The 20,291-nt window shown below is 40.6% G+C and overlaps 2 protein-coding genes across 3 annotated transcripts in view; one reads left to right on the top strand and one right to left on the bottom strand.

The window, feature by feature from the left end:
* Positions 1 to 20,291, top strand: part of LOC105563448 (neurotrimin-like) — a 249,411-nt gene that overhangs the window by 101,761 nt on the left and 127,359 nt on the right. For both annotated transcript variants that reach the window (XM_012015052.1, XM_012015051.1), the window contains exon 2: positions 15,491 to 15,600. In XM_012015052.1, the coding sequence (XP_011870442.1) occupies positions 15,491 to 15,600 (110 nt within the window). The remainder of the gene's footprint in view (positions 1 to 15,490; positions 15,601 to 20,291) is intronic.
* LOC105563446 lies at positions 423 to 4,434 on the bottom strand. Its single transcript, XM_012015050.1, has 2 exons — positions 3,540 to 4,434; positions 423 to 2,243 (listed from the first exon to the last, which is right to left on the bottom strand). Exons 1-2 carry the CDS (start codon positions 3,590 to 3,592, stop codon positions 479 to 481), a joined length of 1,818 nt encoding a protein of 605 aa, XP_011870440.1. The 5' UTR covers positions 3,593 to 4,434; the 3' UTR covers positions 423 to 478.

Raw genomic sequence — 20,291 nt, 5'->3', positions numbered from 1 at the left:
TGAAGTCTTCTAAGTTTATTCGTCCGCTTTTACACCCCAGTGGTTTCCCTCGATTATCACAAGTTGCACTTAGGTCTAATTCACGCGAAGTTTAAAATGACACGTAACAGTCGCGCGAGTTATGTGACTATCCGCGGGCGCTGCCGCTTTTCAATTGCTCGCGCGTTAAGCCCGAGTTACACTACGTATTGTGGATCGCGGGTCGGATTGAGATTGCGGATCGCGGATCGCAATTCCATCAATCGGATCCGAGGCTGTCTCGTCTGATTGGCTGAACTGTGATCCGCAATCCGCAATACGTAGTGTGACACGGGTTTTAAGCTCATATCAGACTACGGATTGAGATTGGGATTAGATTGAAATTTGACCAATCACAGTAAAGTTTATTAATCTCAAGTTTAGTAACTTTTACTCTAATTGGTCAATTTTCAATCTAATCTCAATCTCAGTCTGTAGTCTGATACGGGCTTTAGGCTGCTCAGGTTGTTGCTGGACTCGAGCGTCGCTCGTTGTCTCCGATCGTATCATCTTTGGCTAATGGGAGTTGTACCTTTCTTCTCTTTGTTACTACTCGTATGGTAATTAATATTACTATGGTAATTACTATGAATACGATGCCGAGGCATATTAAAAGTAGAATATCATTGGTGGCAAATACGCTGTGTTGGTATTCCGTTAAATCCCGATTTACCTCGTCTAGGCTCACACTTAGCCGAGTTAGCTCCTTCAGGTCAGTAATGAATAGTTCTTCTTTTAAAGAATTTCTTGTGTTGCTGATTTTTCCGTTGGTTTTGTTAGGAAATGTAAGATTGTATTTGGGAATGTACATCTGAATGGTTTTAATTTCGGATAGTTGTTTTGTTTTCAGCATCATGCTAGGTGTCGTTATCTTACAGGTTTCATTTACTCTTACCTTTCCCGTACGTTTAATTTCAATTACTTTACTCTGTCGGTTGTTACATTCGATAGTTATTTTTACTGGCGTAGGAGTCGAATATAGCCACGCTTGTGGCTCGGTTATTGCTATCCACAGTGTCACATTAGATAAAAGCTGACGTTTTTCGCACGCATTCACGCCTTTCGCCGAGTGAATGTAGACCTGCATCTCGCAGGGTGCGTTCTCGTTTATGTAATATATCGGATGCTCTTGGTCGCAGACAAAATTTGTATTATCGCGTATACATCTGTTCAGGTCGTGCTCGCTCAACGGTGTGTAGTGATTATTTTCTTTGTGTATTGCTAAGAAGGTATGCGTTGTTTTCAAAAGCGTAAATACGTTCGCGTGGCTATGTATTGGTAGGGGTGTAATCTTCAATAGTTCGTACACTGGATAGGCAACTAAAGGAAAGGTGAGGATGGAGTAGACGTAGGGAGCATCGTAATAGGCGCTTATTTTTAGATATTTCTGGATGGTGTTCCATTGTTCAATTTGTACTTTGAAGGGGAAATGTAGTCCTCCTGACTGATATCCGGCTGCTTCCTTTAGCTCTGCTATAATATTTTCGAGAGGTATCAGATAACTTAGTACAACGCCGACTCGTGAGTGGGACAGGTATTCTAAAGCGTCTTTGGCGCAGTTTGTCAAGTCAGAAATAGCTGCGTTTATCGTTGCGAAGTGTACGTTTATTACATCCTCCTGGACTATTTTTGTCAGCTTATTTTCTATTGTCTCAGAATTATTTATTATCAATTCCTCGTTGATTCTTGCATGTTTCGATAGTCCCATGTGGCCAATCGTGCCGTTAATAATTCTTATCTGGTGCCTCATTGCATGTTGCTGAGCTTCCTTCAGCTGCTCTTGTTCAATTAGCTTTTGTTGTTCGTTGATCCGTTGCTTGTCGTCAGCATCCACAGTGCCAAATAACGTTTTGTCTGTTGTATCTACTATATTTACTAATTCGTGTTTATTTTCCGTTATTCTGTACAATGTCTGTAGGCGTGTTAATAACTGCGTTAATTTCTCGTTTTTACGTATGAAAATTCGCGTAGTGTTTAGACACAATTTCTGAGGGGGGCCCGTTTCCAAATACTTGCATAACACCGCCGCCGAACTCAGCCAGTATTTCAGATGTCCGTGTCGGATGTCCAGTGATGCAACATCAATACGGAAGACTAACTTCCAAGTACCCTCTGTCTGCCGTAGCTGTCCTATCTTCTCGTAGTATATTCCTGGCTCGTTTTCAAACTGCAGGACGTTATCGAGGATGGATTCCAATTTTGCCACACAGTAACTGGCGAGTAACCTGTAATTATGCGTTTTTTTTTGTTTTTCTAATTTTCTATACAGGACTTGAGGTGGTTCGCGTGTACGCGTATTAACCCTTGGAGAACCGCGTGAAAAAGACTTACGGAAAGGACCATGTAGGGTAACACAGGTCCCCCAGTTGTACATTTATTCTAAGTTTAGGGTCGCCATTTCGCGAAACTCCGGATTTCGTAATAACGCGTAATATTCTTTCGTGTCGAACACGTCACTGTCTATAGGCGAAGATGAAAATTCTCGTCGGCCTGATAGTCCGCTCTGATCGTTGAGTCTGAACTTTCCGACCGAGCGTCGTCTCGCGCCGGGGACAGTGTGCTTATTTCGGGCTGATAAATGTGTTGTAATAAAGAATCGTCTAGATCCGCGAACGGAAATTTTCGCACTACGAGGGTGGGTTAAAAAGTTTTGAGCCCCAACATGAAGCATTATTTGTCGTTGCTACTTCAGTACTGCTACTGTATATGCTTTGAAGGACACCTCTAAAAATTTCAGCCAATTTAGACTCTCAGTTGTCGTACAACAGTTTGTGTCAGTATATGGATGTAGCCGAGGGGGGAACCGTTGAGGACACTGTGGCGTACAGATTTACGGTATTGCTGGGCATTACTAGGCACTTTTTGGGCATTACTTTGGGCATTAGGCTTTGCTGGAGCATTATAAAGATAAACTAAGGTAAAACAAAGTAAATAAGATAAAAGAAGATAATAAGTAATGTCCACTGGGCATTAGTGGGCATTGGTGTACAAGATTTTGGTCAGCGGATTCTCCGTCGATGTTAGTATTTTCGTAGACATGGAAAACATCGAGTATCGGGCTAAAATTCACGAATTTCAATTCGAACTGATTGACTACGCCCGGTATTCACCAGATGTAGCCCCCAGTGGCTTTTTCTGTTTCCTAAACTCAAAGTTTGGCTCGGAGAACAGAAATTTTCATCGAACGAGAAGGTCATAGCATTCGTAGATGCCTATTTTGCAGAGCAAGACGCCAACTATAGGCTCAAAACTGTTCAACCCACTCGTATTACTATACAACATTAAGGTGCAACTCCTGCTCGGATACACAGTTGTCGTCCGGGGATCGCGCGTCTGAATCGCGGCGTACATTGTCGCGGTTTTCGCTCATGGCTTCACGCGTCGGGGGGGGGGGGGAGTACCGAGTCTCTCAATTGACCGTTTCGGTATGCAGCCAGGGTCCGTTTTTGACAGATGACGAGCTCTGACAGATTCCGCCGTTCAACATTTACGCACGCGTCGGCTTAAATTTTCGGACTTACAGTACGATAACTAGTCGCGTGATTCCTCTCGCTTGTTGCATTTCCGACTGCATGTTGTGGTAGGTTCGCGTTGGCTTCAGTGTCGCTGGCTGCTGGCGGTCACTGCCCGAGTGTCGTGGACGTTCTCCGATGTCGTTGACTCTCTGTCGGGTGTCGCTCTGCTATCACTGCTGACGCTGCTTTCGCTGTTATCGCTGTTACCACTGCTCCGGTGTTGTTGTCCGTTTCTCTGACGGCTATCGGGTTTCGATGTCCTGGACCTGGCCTTGCTGTTCCTCTTCGGGATGCCTTACGCCGTTTCACCCGTTATGTTTTTACCAGACCTTCTTGTCGTGGGTTGGCTTCACAATCGTGGACTCCCAGAATGGCGAATCACAATCCCACCGCTGCCACCAGAATTGTTGTGCCGCTCCGAGCACAACGGGATGGTCCGCTGATCCATGTACCGGGAACCGGTACGAAAATGCCAGAGAGTGGTCAAGGGATCGAAGGTTTAGTTGGAGGGTAAACTTGATAGCACGGTTATTTCCCTTGAAATCTTCTCAGTTTATTCGTCCGCTTTTACACCCCTAGTCATCCCAGCGTGGTTTCCCTCGTTTATCACAAGTTGCACTTAGGTTTAATTCACGCGAAGTTCAAAGTGACACGTAACGGTCGGGCGAGTAATGTGACTGCCGCTTTTCAAGTGCTCGCGTTAGACTATTGCTGCTGGGTCCGGTAGTCGCTCGTTGTCTCCGGCCGGTCAACATTTTCGGAACCCTGACCGCGTTGCAGCGAGCCCCCGAATTCCTAAACATGCGGTGATAGTACGCTTATCGAAAATTTATCAACCCGTTGCTAAGTACGGTGGCTGCCGTTACCCTCGCAACACAGTATATCTACGATTATACTTATCCAACACTTCTTCAAAACTCGTCAGTTGTTAGTTTCGTAAGAAAAATGAGATACGTATATACATAGTATATTTACACATACATTTGTAAATATTACGACCAATCTTTTCTTTTTAGCGAGGCAGTGGAGCGGAGCAATATTTTATCAATAATATATGATAATCTGAGGTTGAGAGTAAATTTTGTAGCACGTCGGTTTTGCGGATTTCGACTTTTTCACGGATCTGCCACATAAATCAGCATGCGCCATAAAGATCCTACGCACATAGTCATAAAATTCTCGACAGGCAGTTACGACGATGATCTTTCTCCCTGCCGCGCGCAGAAGTGGGAGGGAAAGGGATATCGTTCTCGCGCGTAAATCGTTGTTTCGCCCAATACTGATGAATTCGTTATTTAGAGTTTACGGAGGGTACAGATATGGAAGGGGCACTTATTACGTTTCGGCGTCCCGATGGGAGCGTGCGAGATTCCGCGCGTCACGTCGACGAGCGTCGGTCCTGGAGAAGCTGCGAGGGATAATAACCTTCGCGGCTATAAAGGCGCGCAGGAAATTAAAATCGGTTAACTGCTGCGACGAGGGAGCGTAGACGAATGCACGGCGACCTATTGGATGTCGTACCATACAATTCAGATCGACACGGGGCAATACCGTCCATTAAGCTCTCTCTACGACCGTTTTCCGGCTTTACGTGCAGCGGATTGCGTTCTTTTAGCCGTTATTTGTAGAATTGGAAAATATGATGTTACGGTAATTAAGGAGAGATTAATTTTCGACGGTAAAATCTGCCGATGCCCGGCGCGCATAATCGATTGTGTAAACTCATAAACGAATAAATTTGCATTATACGTTCCGGAAGCGCGCGGAAAAGTTGAAATGCCCGGTGAACGAGCGAAAATGCAATCGCAAATTACTCTCAATGAAATATCGAGCGCTCCATTAATCGGCCCTGGCTGTCCTCGTCTGAATTTCACATCCGACTGCTCGAATCGTTCTTTTCAAGTCGATACAGATAGTTTCGCGTCGGACAAGATTTCGCGCTGACTACAGCGGGAAAATTTAGCGCCGGGGAATAGTATTTCGATTAGAATCTTTCGGCGGGGGGTGCTAAAGCACCGGGGCTATATACGCGCGCTGACTATCGCAATGCGAAGCATTAAACTTCGGCACGAGGTCCGTCACGCGACGCGAGACAAAAGATGGAAATCGCGTTTGAAGACGAAGTCGGAAAGGAAGACGAGCCTTTATGGCGAGAGCACGCGGGTGGCGGCAGGCAAAAGGCGAGTTGCATAGTACGTAAATCCGATATTCTCACTGCGCGCCTTACCTCACTCTCTTCGCGGGAGCGCTGAATATCCGTCACACGATACGTGAGTCTCGAGAGGATTTACTTTACTGCAGATTGATGCATGAAAGAATATTATTTTACCGGCGTTGAAAGCAACGCCGGGTTATAGCGAGCGATAGCAGTTTGGGAAAACTGTTTAGCGTCGAAGTGACGCCTCCTACAGAACGCTCCGATATATGTATATTTTTTTTAAACGATCCAACCCCTTCCTCCGAAATGCTCTATCTCTCCTCCAGAAGTTGTTTGCGCGCTCATTCATAGCCTTCGAGTGTATACGTTGTAATATTTCTGGAAATTATCAGATCTCGTTTTCGGGAACGAGACGCACGGGGTCCAACTTTCTCATTTTACATCCGCGTCCAATTATACTTTTCTCAGGGAAAACGGAACATTTCCACGTCGTTCGACCATTTAGCCGGAGTATGTACGAAGTTACGACGCCGGCAGTTCATTTAGATAAGATCTTCGTCTTTCGCCATTCGACTGCCAGACTTCTCGGAGGATAGCAGTTCCAGATTCTATCACTGGCAAAACAAATCCACTATCCATTCCCCGGTCGGACGTTTTAATCGGCTCTTTGCATCATAGGGAAGGGAGGTTTAATGGTTATATAACATATGATTGTAATAACACCCCAACGATATGAGATTCCAAACGATGTACGAATGTACGGACGTCGAATCGCCACACGGAGTTAAAATACTACAGATACGTATCTCGCGAGTTCTATCGATTTCTTATAAAGTTTCGTTATAACGGTATTTTCGTCGCTAGTTAGATCGAGGCTTTTTATAACTTCCTCTCATTCTCCTGCATTACTTTAAGATAAAATTCTCTGACTTCCCACACCTTCGCCCGGGACGCGCAGGAACGTGGGAATTTTTCAAGCATGGATTCTTCATAAGAAAAATTCCTAGAGATACCGCCGCGACTCTCGTTTCTCTTTCTTTTACACGCGGATAATATGTACGTGTGCGACCGCTCTTCCGCCGTTTGCAAGTTTCCGAGTTGGTCCACTACACCAACCACGCGACGCTCGCTTCTTCGTCCCCCGTCCCTGTGTAGAGAATGTAACGAGCATGCGGGGGAGGACTTCACGATTGTAAAAAGCTATACGGCGTACGGCGCAAGGGGTGCAAGTTGGTTCTCTCATTTGAATACTTAGATTGGAAGGGTCGCGGAGGGGCTTCGGGATCCGAGTAAAGAGTGGAGGTAGATGGTATCCGTGCGAGGGGCGGGGAAGGCCTGGGGGCCGCTTAATCGCGTTTTCCGAGAAATTTATGAGATCTGAGCCGATAAGGTAGGGAATAAGAGCAAGTCTGAGAGACCTCGAAGAGAAAAAAAAGGAGCGGCGCGAGAGAGAGGGAAATAAACGGAGTTCAGGGAGGGGGACTGGAATCGTGGTTCAAATATAACAGTTCGGTTTAATGCGGGGAAACGTCTGTGATTTCCCCCAAAATACCCGACGATCTTCCACGGTCCGGAATGTTTCTCAGACACGAGGGAAAAAAATGAGGATTATAACGATCAACCGAAATTGATTGACAACTGTGTCTGGATAGTCAGATGTCACTTTTCTATCGCAATAGAAAAATAAGTATTGTTAAGACATAAAGTCTTTCAAATTTAAATTTTTTAATTATTACATAAATTTCTTAAGCTCCTTTAAGAGAAAACTTGGCTGAAAAAGAAAGAATCGTGAGGCTGTGCAGTCGAAAGGCGGCTGAGAAAGATTTTGTTAGTCGTGAGATAAGCAGACCGCTGTCATGAAATTTTTTTTCGGTTTGCTTCAACATAAAAAGATAAATTAAGAAATATACCCATTAATATAATAGCTCATTATACTTTTTAAGTGAAAGTATTATGATTCATTCAATTTTGTGTTCTCTGAATATAAAATTCTGTTCTATAAAGTTTTTACTTTATCGAATTTAGCCACTGTGGATTTAACTATTTGAGTGCGCTAAAAAAATGCAAAGAAAGAAATGTCTAATTTTGCAGCACATTACAATATTTATGACACAAAAATGCTCTCCTCTGAAAATTGTCTAAATTTTTTACTGCTTTTTATTGGCAAAAAAACCATTTTTGAGATTCATATATATGTAAATATGCTGCATATTTCCAATAACGTATTTCCAAAACTGTGATATTTGATTGAACCCAAAGTCTATCAATAAATCGACATACTTCGCTTAATATGCGGTGGATCTTTTATTTGCAACATTACATCGTGCAAGCGAAAAAAAAAGATATTTTATTCACTCTTATCTTATCATTTTCCCGTAATTTTTACTGCAAACAGAGGGAAAAAGATAGAGGAATAAGCAATGGAAAACATAACACGAGCAAAACGGACAGCGTCGTAGCGTGAGAAAAAAAACGCGATGACAAACGCGAAACGTTTGTCCTATCCTCGCGTTTTTACGTTGATCAATGTGATCGTGGAACGGAAGATAATCCGCATTAATAGGAGGTAACGTGGCGGACTGGCGGTGAAGTTTTTTCGCGGTATAGCGCGGCGCGGCGCGACGCCAGATAATTGTGATCGCAGTCATCGTCTAGCGCCACTAATCTAGGATATTTCTCTATTAAGAGCACTTAATCTTTGTAGCTGATGATGTCGGCGCGAAAGAAAGGTTTATCTGCCCTCGTTCTTGTTTTTCCATCATCAGTCTACCACCATGGCAAAGAAGTGATATCGATAGATAGGTAAGCCGGCAGCGGCTTTTTTCGCTTTTCCAAAGGAAAAATCGAGAGGCTGCGGCGCCGTAAGGCGGCTGATAAGGACGACTCATTGGTCCCGGGATAGACAGACTGCTGTCATTTGTCAGGCATCCTCGCCGGAAACGATGTGTACCGTTAACTCCGTCTTCCTAAGTTTCCAATTCGACTGACCGGATGCATTACTATTTTCGTAGTGTTTTTAATGCACTTTTTATCAATGCTTAAATCGCATTGCTTTTATTGATATTTCCCGATAATTCCAAGTAGCTAAATTAAAGATTTCGTCTTGCATTGGTTTAAACGTTATCGGCTATCAAAACTAAGGCTCAATTTTTAGCAGCATTTTTTCTATAAATAAAAAGTGTATTTATCTTATACATTTCAAGTTACACTGCATAGATAAGTACCGGTATTTAAACTATATGTTTATAAATCTGTGTAAAAACCGATATTAAAATATCTTATGCATGTAAGGAGACTTTTACATAGATTCAAATAATTGATTTGCTATTTATACACTGACAAAAAAATTTTTTTTCAACCAAGTAAATAGATTTACTTAAAATTAAGTTAAATTAAGTAAACTAAAAATAACATTAATAAGCTATTAGGAGTCACCTAACGAATAATTTTCTTAAGTAAAGTAATATTTTTTTGGATTAAGCGATTTTTTAACAGTGTATCCACGGTGCTAAGTTGCACGAGAAGAATCGTTGTTTAAAATACATTTGTTCATAAAGAATTTTGAGACAAACTATTATCCCAAGGCGAGAAGCCATTCAAAATTATTTGATGGAATCGTCGCTGCTGAGCGTTAAGGTGACATTAGCATTGAAAAATCTTATCTGCGAAAATCTTCGTCTCGCACGTGCGCAATTCGCACGCCGAGAGTGCATTCCACGGGCGTGGTTTTTCTCGAGCCAAGCCAAAAAAAAGGAGAGAACGGGAGAACGCGGGGGAAAAAGAAGAAAAGCGGCGGGTGAAACGCATCGACAGGAAATACTCCGGTAGAATCAAGATAAACTCCGTTCCAGGGGAATGTCTGTGGACGGTGATATGTATATAAATTGTATACGAACGGTCGATGCGTAGGTGTCCCCGTGTGGGTTGCACATGTGTGCGCTCGACCGTCTTATCTCGGATTTCGTTTCGGACTTTACAGCCCCACGTAGAGGTCCTCCGCAAGAAGGAAACAGTCCTTTTTCTGGTTGCGGAATCGGCCGCGGGAACCCCATGCATTTCTGATGAACGTTCAGACCCGTAGAGCCCCGCGACGGTTTCTTATCCGTCGCGCCCTGGAATCGAGGCGATTGTGATCTCGATTTAATGAAAACCCGAGTATCCGAAAACAATCCGATCCCGACGCCGCATAGCGGTGACTTTCCGCGCGGCGCGAGGCTGCAATTTTCACGATTCGATCTTCATGCACTTATCTGTATCTTTCGTACACGATGTTCGGGATAGTTTAAAAAAACAATCATCTATTTTTTACGCCTTAAAAAATTTCACGCTTCGAAATTTGGTCGGTTGTCAACGTAATACGGTTCCATGGCTATCCAAGCCGTGAATATAATCGAGCTATTTCTACTTTTCTTTTTTTATTAAATTACGCTTTTATTTGAAACGATATTTGAGTTGAAAAATATTTCTGACTTTTACATTGATATTAAATTTGAACAAATAATTCGTATTGTTAAATCCATCCGCCAGACAGTTTAATATATTGTGATTCTTAATCTGTACTTGCGTGGCGTGCATTTATGTTAAACATTTCACCGAGAAAAGTGTTATAATATTAGAGCGCACGTTTTGTAGCTCGTAGTGTAAAAATATCAACGACACCCACAGAAAAAATGTTTCGGATCCAATGCTATTCCACTTGAATGTATCATAAAATAGGATCGATATAGCGCCAATCATTTATTATGGAGAAAGGAATATTTTAATCTTAAATGAAAAATTCTAAAATCTAGAATCGTCTTTTGTCGAGTATCGTGGTGCTAACTTCGTGTATTGTAAGATGGAGGGACAATTTATTCTAAACGCAAGAATATATAAACTTACATTAATATAAGTTACTCTTGTCTGAATATGGCAAGTCAATCTTTTTTAATTCGATAGGGGAGCATAAGAATTATTGATTTTATTTTGATATTGTCTTATTTTTATTTTAATCTATAATAAATAAATTTTAATCTTAAATGCAAAATTCTAAAATCTGGAATCGTCTTTTGTCGAACATTGTGGTGTCAACTTCGTGTATTGTAAGATGGAGGGACAATTTATTCTTAACGCAAGAATATATAAACTTACATTTATACAAGTTACTCTCGTCTCAATATAGTAAGTCAATCTTTTTTAATTCGATAGGGGAGAATAAGAATTATTGATTTTATTTTGATATTGTCTTATTTTTATACTAAATGAGGTCGTGTGAAACATAAATGCGTCAAGAATATATTTTGTCTCGGTAACGGAAATCCTTTCTGAGGGTGCATAGATATCGTATTATCGGTAACGGTAATCGTAAGGAGATAAGGAGACGAAATTGCTATTGTAAGTAAAATACAGTTACGCATAGGACATCACATGAGATCTTGTACAAAGATCATCCTCCCCACCCCGTACTAAATTACGTATCGTCTTTCGCGTTTAGAACAGCAATATTTCCACAACGGTATGCTCCCTACTGCCGCCGCGTCGCGCTTGCTTTTTCGCGAAGAGTGCGGCATGAAGTACATGAAGCGGAAAATTGACATAAACTGTTGCTCCTGGCACTTCTTCACGAGACCCTTTGCTCGAAGCGCCGTGCACGTTGTTGCGGTGGAGTATAAGGTAGACTTTCACGGTGCCCTCTTATACTAGTCACCGCGAGACACTCTTGAGATAAGTGCGGTCTTTGAGATTTACTCGACATTACCGGTACTCAAGTGAATTCCTCGATATTATCCAGATTATCGCTTCTTACATATGTGAAACGGAAATTTTAGCAATAAAATAGCGACGGTAAAAACATTGGGGTGCTCGTAGAAAAAGATTTAGATGACGTTACCCAAAAATTTCGCGATGCAAGCCAACATACGAGATAAGAGAACTGTGACGTCTTTAAATCCGATGGCACGTAAGATCTTGATTCGTCTTAGAAATTTGATTTGTAGCGAAAATGCTTTAAATTGCTTCGTGCATCCTGTAAAAGTTCAGTCACGCGAGTGTCAAGAGTTACTCTTTCTTATGCAAATTCCTTCAAGTTCGTCCCTCCTTTATTCTAAAAAACGGCCTAGACTTTTAGCCGCAAGATCATGGGTTGTAAGATAAGAGCTATATAATTCTGGAAGCATAATTCCATTACTCTCTTTCCGGAAATAATAAATCAACGTCCAATAACAAGATTGGCCAGTCAGCAATTTCTCGCAAATGTGGTGTCGCGAATACAAAAACCTTAAGATTCCTTTCTCTATTTTCTCCCCTACTTCTACGAAGATATCTAAGAGGATTGATTGATTCTATGTGCTATCGTTTCAACTTACAAATTTCATTTTAATAATTATAATGTGTTAATACTAAAAGAAAAAAATTATTTCCTATCTCCATTATATTTCAAAGTAAATACATTATTGTATATGTATTTTTTTTAATCATGTGACTCTTTGATACGGTAGAATGAGTATAATATAGCACGTCGTTTAATTAAAATTTATGCTTAATGGAAATGCCGACCTCTTTATTCTATTTAAAAAGTTACATTATTTTTCCTTTGGAAAAGCATACAGATCTATATTAATGTCGATCGTTAATCACGTAAATACATATCTTTTCCATAAATTCGACGTAAATATCAATTGACATTTATTATTTTTCCATATATTATGCAAGAAAAATTAATTTCTTAAAATCTCTATAAATTAATCTTTCTATAACGAAGACGTTTCATGGAGGCGAAGGCATCTTATCAATTTTACGATGGAAAAGTAACAGGAAAATATAGAAATGTAATAAAATATTCTTATGTCGGATTTACATAATTAGTGAATCAAAGCGATTATTACCAGGTCGAAATTCTTAGGATTGATGGGTAGTACGAGTACTGAGGCGCGCGACACGTGACTTGCCGTAGATATTAATTAAAATTCGCGCGGGCACTCGACCCGTAATGAAGAGATCTCCCGCTCTTTAATCACCTCCGTCACATGAAAACCACCCGACGACGTTCTCGTATGTGTGTATACGTGTGTATAACGCGCGTATAAGCACGCTTTTGTGCCGCTCTGTAAGTTACTCCTCCTTTAGGCTCTCGCGGCGCAAGTGAGAGTCCGTTCCAATTACACGTCGTGGTTAAAGTTTCCGCAAATAATACGGCGGAAGTTGCTGATCTCCTGGCTTCTTATCCCCACTGCGCCGCGCCACGTTTGTGAGAGGTCGCAAAGAAAAAATAGTCTTTTTCGCGACGCGGTTGGCTTGCGGCCGTGTCACTCGTCGGACTCATTATAGCGACACAGCTTCATTCGAGGCATCGGTCAATGCCTCGATGCCGTATCAATTATCGTACCACGGAAGTTGCTCTCGTCAAAATTATTTTCCCCGCGTAATTAAGACTTTGATGGACGGCAAGATTCCGAACAAAAGGGACGTTGTCGGTGCAAATAGAAGAGTAACTGGTTCTCTATTTAAATTTGATTCTACGTTGTTCGTGCAGTTATCGTAGGAAAACTGAAAACAGATAGATGAGGACATTACGTGGCGATGGCAGTCTCGTAAGAAAAAATGATGGTTATTTAATGGCATCCCTGGTAATTAGATATATTCAGCAAAAGATGAATGTACATTGTTAATTAGAGAAACCTAGTGTTAAGTCTATAAACTGTGTGCTGCTTTCGCAAAAGCCTGCGCGCCCTACTTAAGAACCGCTGATCGAGGTATATAAATATCGACGTCACGCCCGAGCGACGGTCCGACAAGAGATTTTTGACTTTAAGGATCTTCCGTCCACACGGTCCATTTCGTGCAATGCAATTGCAGACGACGTACGGGTGGAAAGGACTCAGTAGCGAGAGTACGGAGAATGTAGTCTCTCTACAGTCGGAAACCACACACGCGTGTTACCGCACGGCCGCCAGAATCCGTAGATAGTAAAGTCGATGGCAGCGGACCAAAGAGAATTTTCTAGCAGCGTACACTTTGGTTACTCGGCAAGTGGGAGTCACCTCGATTCACCCTTAAAAGTCATCACACACGAACGTTGAAACTGCCTCGTCCGAATTTACCCCTTTACAAAAAAAAAGGACCTATAAAACGACACGCTAAAAAAACTGATAATCTCCTCAAGATAGATTCAATTTGATAAGTTTTCTCCCTCTTTTTTTCTCCTTGGTACAGCCTTTTCTTTCATTTACTTTTTTTTTCCTTTTCACTTGGCACATGTAATTTCTTAGTTTTCACCGTGCTCTTCTTTCATATTTCTCTCTATTTAAGTCTGTTATACATCGTTATACTTTATGTTTGTTGCATTATTTTTTTATTTTATCTTAATAAATTTGTTTCTGGAATATAAATTTTTGCTTTATCCCTTTTATACCCCTTGTTTGCACACAGTAGACGGGCGTGAATTGTAACCAGATATACGTTATTAATAAAATCGGATTTAAAGTTTAAAGTTGTACTTTTGCGGAAACAACTTGAAGTACGTAGGTTTTATATAGATTTTTAACTTTTTCTTATTCTATTGCTAGCCACGTGTTTTATTAATTTTCTTGAAATTGATAATAACATCTGAATGACGTGTATTAAATAAAATAAAGGTGCGATTATAGACTTTGACAGCCACTTCTAGCGTTTGGATGTTGAAAGTGCAACATTTGTGTAGGATTACAGCGATGATTGAATCTAAAACGTTCCGACAAAGTATATACATACGAGCAAAGTAACTCGCATCCGAAAATGATAAATGGAAGTTGTTGTACATCTAATTTGACACTAGTACATAGACAGCAAGAAAATGATATCGCGTGTATAAACTCGTTTTCGCGAGATATCGGTTACGAATTCGCGTAGTACGCGTGGCGCTTTTACGCAAATGCGAGCCTCACGCATGAAGTAACATCACGCGGGATGGAGAAATGCGAGCGCCGGGACAGATGGGGTGGGAGCTCGATCTCCATATAAGCATCTCGAAATCCTCTCGTAGATTCGATCACCGCACACGCGAAGGACCGCCGCCGCGTTCTTCGAGACGGTGGTCGGAGACTGGCACTGGTGCGGGATACCGCGGTACGTAGAGACTTGAAAAATTGCATTTTGTATTCAATAACTAAGCTGTCACGCCGACTGGTGAGCTTCTATAACTCAAAGCGCATCCACGCAGCCACGCGTACACCGCCCCTAGATCGATCGATCTCCTTTCCCGAAGTAAAGCAACGTCGGGGGATGTACGGATAGTATATGCTCCCCCTGGCGCACTCGTGGAAACTCACTGACGTTGTGATTTCAAAAAATTCCGCCGTCGAACTTTGTATCGGATTTTGTCGATCGAGTTTGCCCGTCTTCCGAAGCCCGACGATGTCTGACAGATCCCAAAACTGTCTCATATTTGTCAGGTAAATTTAGCGCAAGATTTTGTCGCATTGTGGCGTTACACATATTGGACTTCCCGTTTCAACCGTATTAAAATTTAATTAAAATTTCATGTGGCGTAATGTTCCGTCTCTGTACAAACAATATGCCGCGAAGCAGTACCGCGGGGGATGAAATATGATTTGAGCATTTATGTGTATAATTTTGTTTCATTACTCGTGAGGTAATTGTAATTAAATGTATACAGAGTTTGGCTAATTATTGTACGCTAGTTCAAAAATTTTCTCGCAATTTTAGTACAGTACACGTACATGTACTGTATATTACTATAATGTGCATCTACTGCTGTAGATTTCAATTTTTAGAAAAACTTATCTCCCTCAGATACCTTATATGCTAATTATTATTGTTTCAGTTACCACCATCCCTGATCCCGAATTCGTCGACGAAATAGGAAATATTACCGTACCAGCGGGACGAAATGTTAAACTGGCGTGCAGTGTGAAAGATCTTGGATCATTTAAGGTACGTACATGAATGAATAACATGTTATCGCGCTTTGTTATATTGTAGCATTCATTTATACGTAACGTGTAGTTATTACTTTTACTAATTTGACCACATTCGAGGATGGTATTAATATATATTAATAGGGAAAACAAAGATATTATTTACTCGCTCAACAACTAATAAGAGTTAATAAATCAATAATATCTACGGCCGTATACACACCAGTCTACATTAATATCGAAGATTAAAAATTTAATCAATTTTATTAAAACGAGCGGGCAGTACAGTTTTCGGATAAATATTAAACATCAATATTTTGTTCAGTCGACTTTTAATTAAAATTTTAAAGACCGGCGTTATCCTTTTACTTTCCGTTTCGTAATTTTCTAAATTCAATCTCCGCTGAAAAACCAAGTTAGCAGAGAATTATGAGTACGTGATATCGTTAGATCACGTGGTTCGATGATACTGAGATACTTTGATAAATGTCATTCATCAATAAAGGACCTCATTAAATTCGAAGCGCGGGATGCTAGAGAAAAATCGAGGCCGAAGAGGAATACATATCTTCGAGGATCTTGAATAATTTTCTCATCTGGCGCACTCGTCTCACTCAGCTGCTATCGTACGCGGAATAAATTAATGGCACTACGGATGTATATGTCGAATATTATATTTAATATGTCTTTGTGTTGCGAGCAACAAACAGATTGAATTGGTAATCATTATCAATTGCTAAACTGATAATGGTTATTCGAACGGAGCTAGTTGTCAATAACGTTCAAAAGTTCAGACTTACGTAAATCAGGATTTCAAGTAATTTGTTTGTCTAAATTACTTGATATCCTCATTTTCCCTCGCTCTACGATTAATTAAAGTTGCATCGTCGTTAATGAATATGATAATATCGGCCATTTTTTAGTCAAGAAATTTGATTGTTTAAATTACTTGACACCAGTATTACTCCTCGTACCACGATTAATTAAAATTGCATCGTTAACGAACGCGATAATACTATTCTCTATATAGAAACGACAAGGAGAGCATGGATATATTTTATTTTTCATCGTCATGGTCATGAAAGAATGAGTTTCTTTAGTCATCCGCAACGTTTCTCGCGTATTTCGAAGGTTTTCAAGTCTAATCCGATCTAACTCGTTCTGAAAGATGTATAAGAAAGCGGAAATACGCCAAGCTGTTAAACAATTCGGCAACCGTGTTATTACAATGTCGTTCGTATTCGTAAATGAACCAGAAACATACACTCGCGACGCTACAGTAGTCGGAACGAGCAACGGAAGTCGGAAGTTCGACGCGGCTACCTGAAATTTTACATCCGGAAAAGGAAGTAAGATTGAATTGGCACTTTCTGGATCCGCGCCAGCTCGTCTCACACTATATGTCGCACCACTCGAATAGTCGTCATCTCGTTTCCCCGAGTCTCAAATTGAAGAATTCGATCGTACCAGCGAGGCACTCTCTCGGTGTGTTTAAGATGCATCTCGTTTTCTTTTTACACACGCTGTTTCAAAATTATTTATTTCATCGTGATAAATTTAATATAATTTTACGTACAATTTAATATAGAATATTTTTCGTTCCCACTTGTCATCCGTTAAAACTATGACGTGTAACTTTGTTTCTTGAAACTAAAATTATTGCCGGCTGTTCAAAATAAAAATCTATTTTCGCGGCAACTTCGATTGAACTCGGCATATTTTTCTATCATTTCGTTGATTAACTGTCAACTGCGTCACTCATTTCTAATATAATATCCAAAGTGTTAAAAGTTTCAGCGTTTTAATATTAATGATGACATAATCTAATAAGTATTCTGAACAAGCAAAAATAATCTTAACTTTTTAATATGCCATAGGATTAACTGTCTGAATAAAAAAATATTTTTCGATTTTGCATTCTATTACTTATGTGAAGATATTTTCGTATTGAAGCACGTTGACGATCGAACCGGACAATACTTTGTCGGGCGCTTACGCGTAGTGATTTTATATTGTGGTCTGAGTACGTGCAACGGTTTACCTCTCACTACTACCACTCCTCCTTACGAGCCTTATACTGCCCCTTAGTGCCCTTTAGTGTCCCATGGAAAAGGCCATCGGGGATCGCAACCGCTAAACACGCACTTAAACCAACCCTCGTGCCTACTCACCGGGATCAGCGTTATGTGTTATCCTACGATCGTTCTGTCCACCGCTTATCATGTTCAGGTTTACACGTATATCGAATTGTTGTGGCGCTACATTGATCAATTACTGCTGGCGTGGCTGCAGTATGGCTTTTCGTTTTGGTAAATAGTTGTTTCTCCATTTATTGTAACGGCATACGTCATAATTTTACGTGCAACAGAAATCGTGAGAGAGCAATCGATCGTAGATGCTACCAGTAAACGTAAAGGCGTATAGTAGCAGTATTATATACTATGCAGAGAGAGGGGGAGGGGAGGGAGAGATAGAGAGGAATTTAATTTTACATTAATTTTGTAATTTTTTTGAGATACAAAATAAAAGTCCTAATTTCAATTTAAATTGAAATGAGCGTATAAATTACAAAGATCTTTTTTTATCTCCGGGACGGAACAAGGCGGGATATTTTATATCGCTTTGAACTTCGTTTGATATAATTTTGCATTCATTGCCAGGGAATCCGAATTATTTCGCAATCTCTCTGAAGTTGCGCTTGACGTCGTTAACGGGTACATTTACGCGCGAAAAAATTTTATCGTGTTTAACGTATTTCTACATTTTTCTGGTCTTCTGGATCGCCCGTCGAGGTGAGCTCCTGCGTATTATCGAAGAAAAATTCGCGATATTTAATCCTCATCGATACTGCAACGAGATTTTTATAGCTTCCTTTTACTCGCCGGCGTCGTAAAGATCAATCGTTCATTCTCGCGAATCAAGGCACACCGGCCAAGCAAAATAACCGCTTAGTCAAGATATTAAAATTCCAACTTTTTTTTTACTGCGCATCGATATAATATGATACCTCGCTGAGAAACTTTCTTTTGTTCCTTAAAGTATTCATTGATGTATATCAGGGAAGCTAGTCTGTGACGTTACATGAAAATTTAATTTAACAGCTGCTTTTATTAATTCAACGCTTCTAAATTACAGTTAGGTAGAGATTATTACTGATACATTTTCAAATTAATTTCTTTAAAAGTTTTGTTTTTTAACAAAATTCATTAATACTTCTATTATCTTAATACACTTTATACCACGATAGGAAAATGTCTCAAATATTGTGTAATAATTGCATCGTCCAAAAAGAGGAAATTTTACAATGATTGCATTAAGGTGATTCGCCAAAACTCAGCGGTTTTGTAGGGATAAAATTTCTAAATGGTATTTGCCCAAAAATTGATAATCTCAATCTCGGGGATAAATCATGCACAATTATTTCGACATTTAGAAGCAAAATTGCACAGCAACACAGTTACGTGTGATAAATGTTTAAAAGAGATTTAGCTTGGGACGTGTTTACCGCTAGGCCTTAATCTCGTCTCGCGTGAATTTTTACTCACGAGTATGAGACGCCTCGTAGCGGCAGCTCGTCGTAACACGACAGCAATTTAATTGTGCAGATATTCAGCCGAGGTGATTCGCTAAAACGCGACTGTTTTGCTGACATACTGTTTAGAAATACATTGTGCAAATCTTTATCAATATTTGACGAAAGGTCTCTATTTCTGCATATGTTATCCGAAACATGTACACTGACGAAAAAAGTTTTTTAATTAAGTAAATAGATTTACTTAAATCGTTTTTTTATACTAAGGTAAATATTTATTCTATTTAAAGAAAAATATTAGGAGCCACCTAATGAATACTTTTCTTGAGTAAAGTAATATATTTTTTTATCAGTGTACGCATAATTCCAGCGTTCCAAGTTTCATCCAGATTTTGCCACATAATTCTTCAAATATTTTCCTTTCGGGGTAGCCATTGCGAATCACTAATAACATTAATGCAACAATCGTCAATGTCCAATGTTATACATATATCCAACAAAGTTTATTCGCAACTTACACACGTTACGGTCCGTATCTCGTCTTTATATCGATTATCTGTTTCCGCGAAAACATAATTCTGATTTAACTCCACATTTGCGCGCCATCGCGCAAAAAGCTTACGGCGCCTGTCATCATTTGTGTAAATGAAACACAGGCCCGCGCATCTTAATAATATAATTGTACAGAATATCTGTTTTTCTCACACGTATCTCATCGGGATTCCAGCGACGGTTTATTTGGAATTTCGTCGAGCAGTCGCGCGTGCATTGGTCATGCGCGCATACGACTGTCGGTTTTTACGCTTCAATACAGGCAAATCGTGGGACCGCGTGCGCGCGTTGTTCGCGAGCGCCGGGAAAAAAAGGAAAAGAAGAAAAAGGAAGAGACGCATGATTCGATGCGCAGCCAACGAAAATGTAAATTCACCAGCACCGTAGCCGGTGGCATGCATCCGGCCGGAAGTAAAAATTCTCGGCGTTATTGTTCTTTGGTCGCTTGCCCGACGTACAGCCAGCTCGTATCTCTTAAACGGAGAATTCCTCGATTTACTGATACTATTCCGCGATGCTGGTCGCGGCTCCTGAGTCTCCTGGTGAAACGTAAGGATATTGGCTTTGCCAATCGGTATTTCTACGGAAATCGTATGAGGAAGAGATGCCTGATAAGAAAACAC

Source organism: Vollenhovia emeryi, unplaced genomic scaffold, assembly GCF_000949405.1.
Source record: "Vollenhovia emeryi isolate VEMERY1.0 unplaced genomic scaffold, V.emery_V1.0 DF939175.1, whole genome shotgun sequence".
Classification (NCBI taxonomy): domain Eukaryota; kingdom Metazoa; phylum Arthropoda; class Insecta; order Hymenoptera; family Formicidae; genus Vollenhovia; species Vollenhovia emeryi.
Note: the sequence above shows the minus strand (reverse complement) of the source record. Positions and strands in the feature narration are given on the sequence as shown.

Coding starts and splice junctions, on each gene's coding strand:
- LOC105563446 (XM_012015050.1), bottom strand. CDS start 3,592: ATGCAGTCGGAAATGCAACAAGCGAGAGGAATCACGCGACTAGTTATC. Junction 2,244..3,539: donor ACGCGACTAGTTATCGTACT/GTAAGTCCGAAA, acceptor GCATAATTACAG/GTTACTCGCCAGTTACTGTG.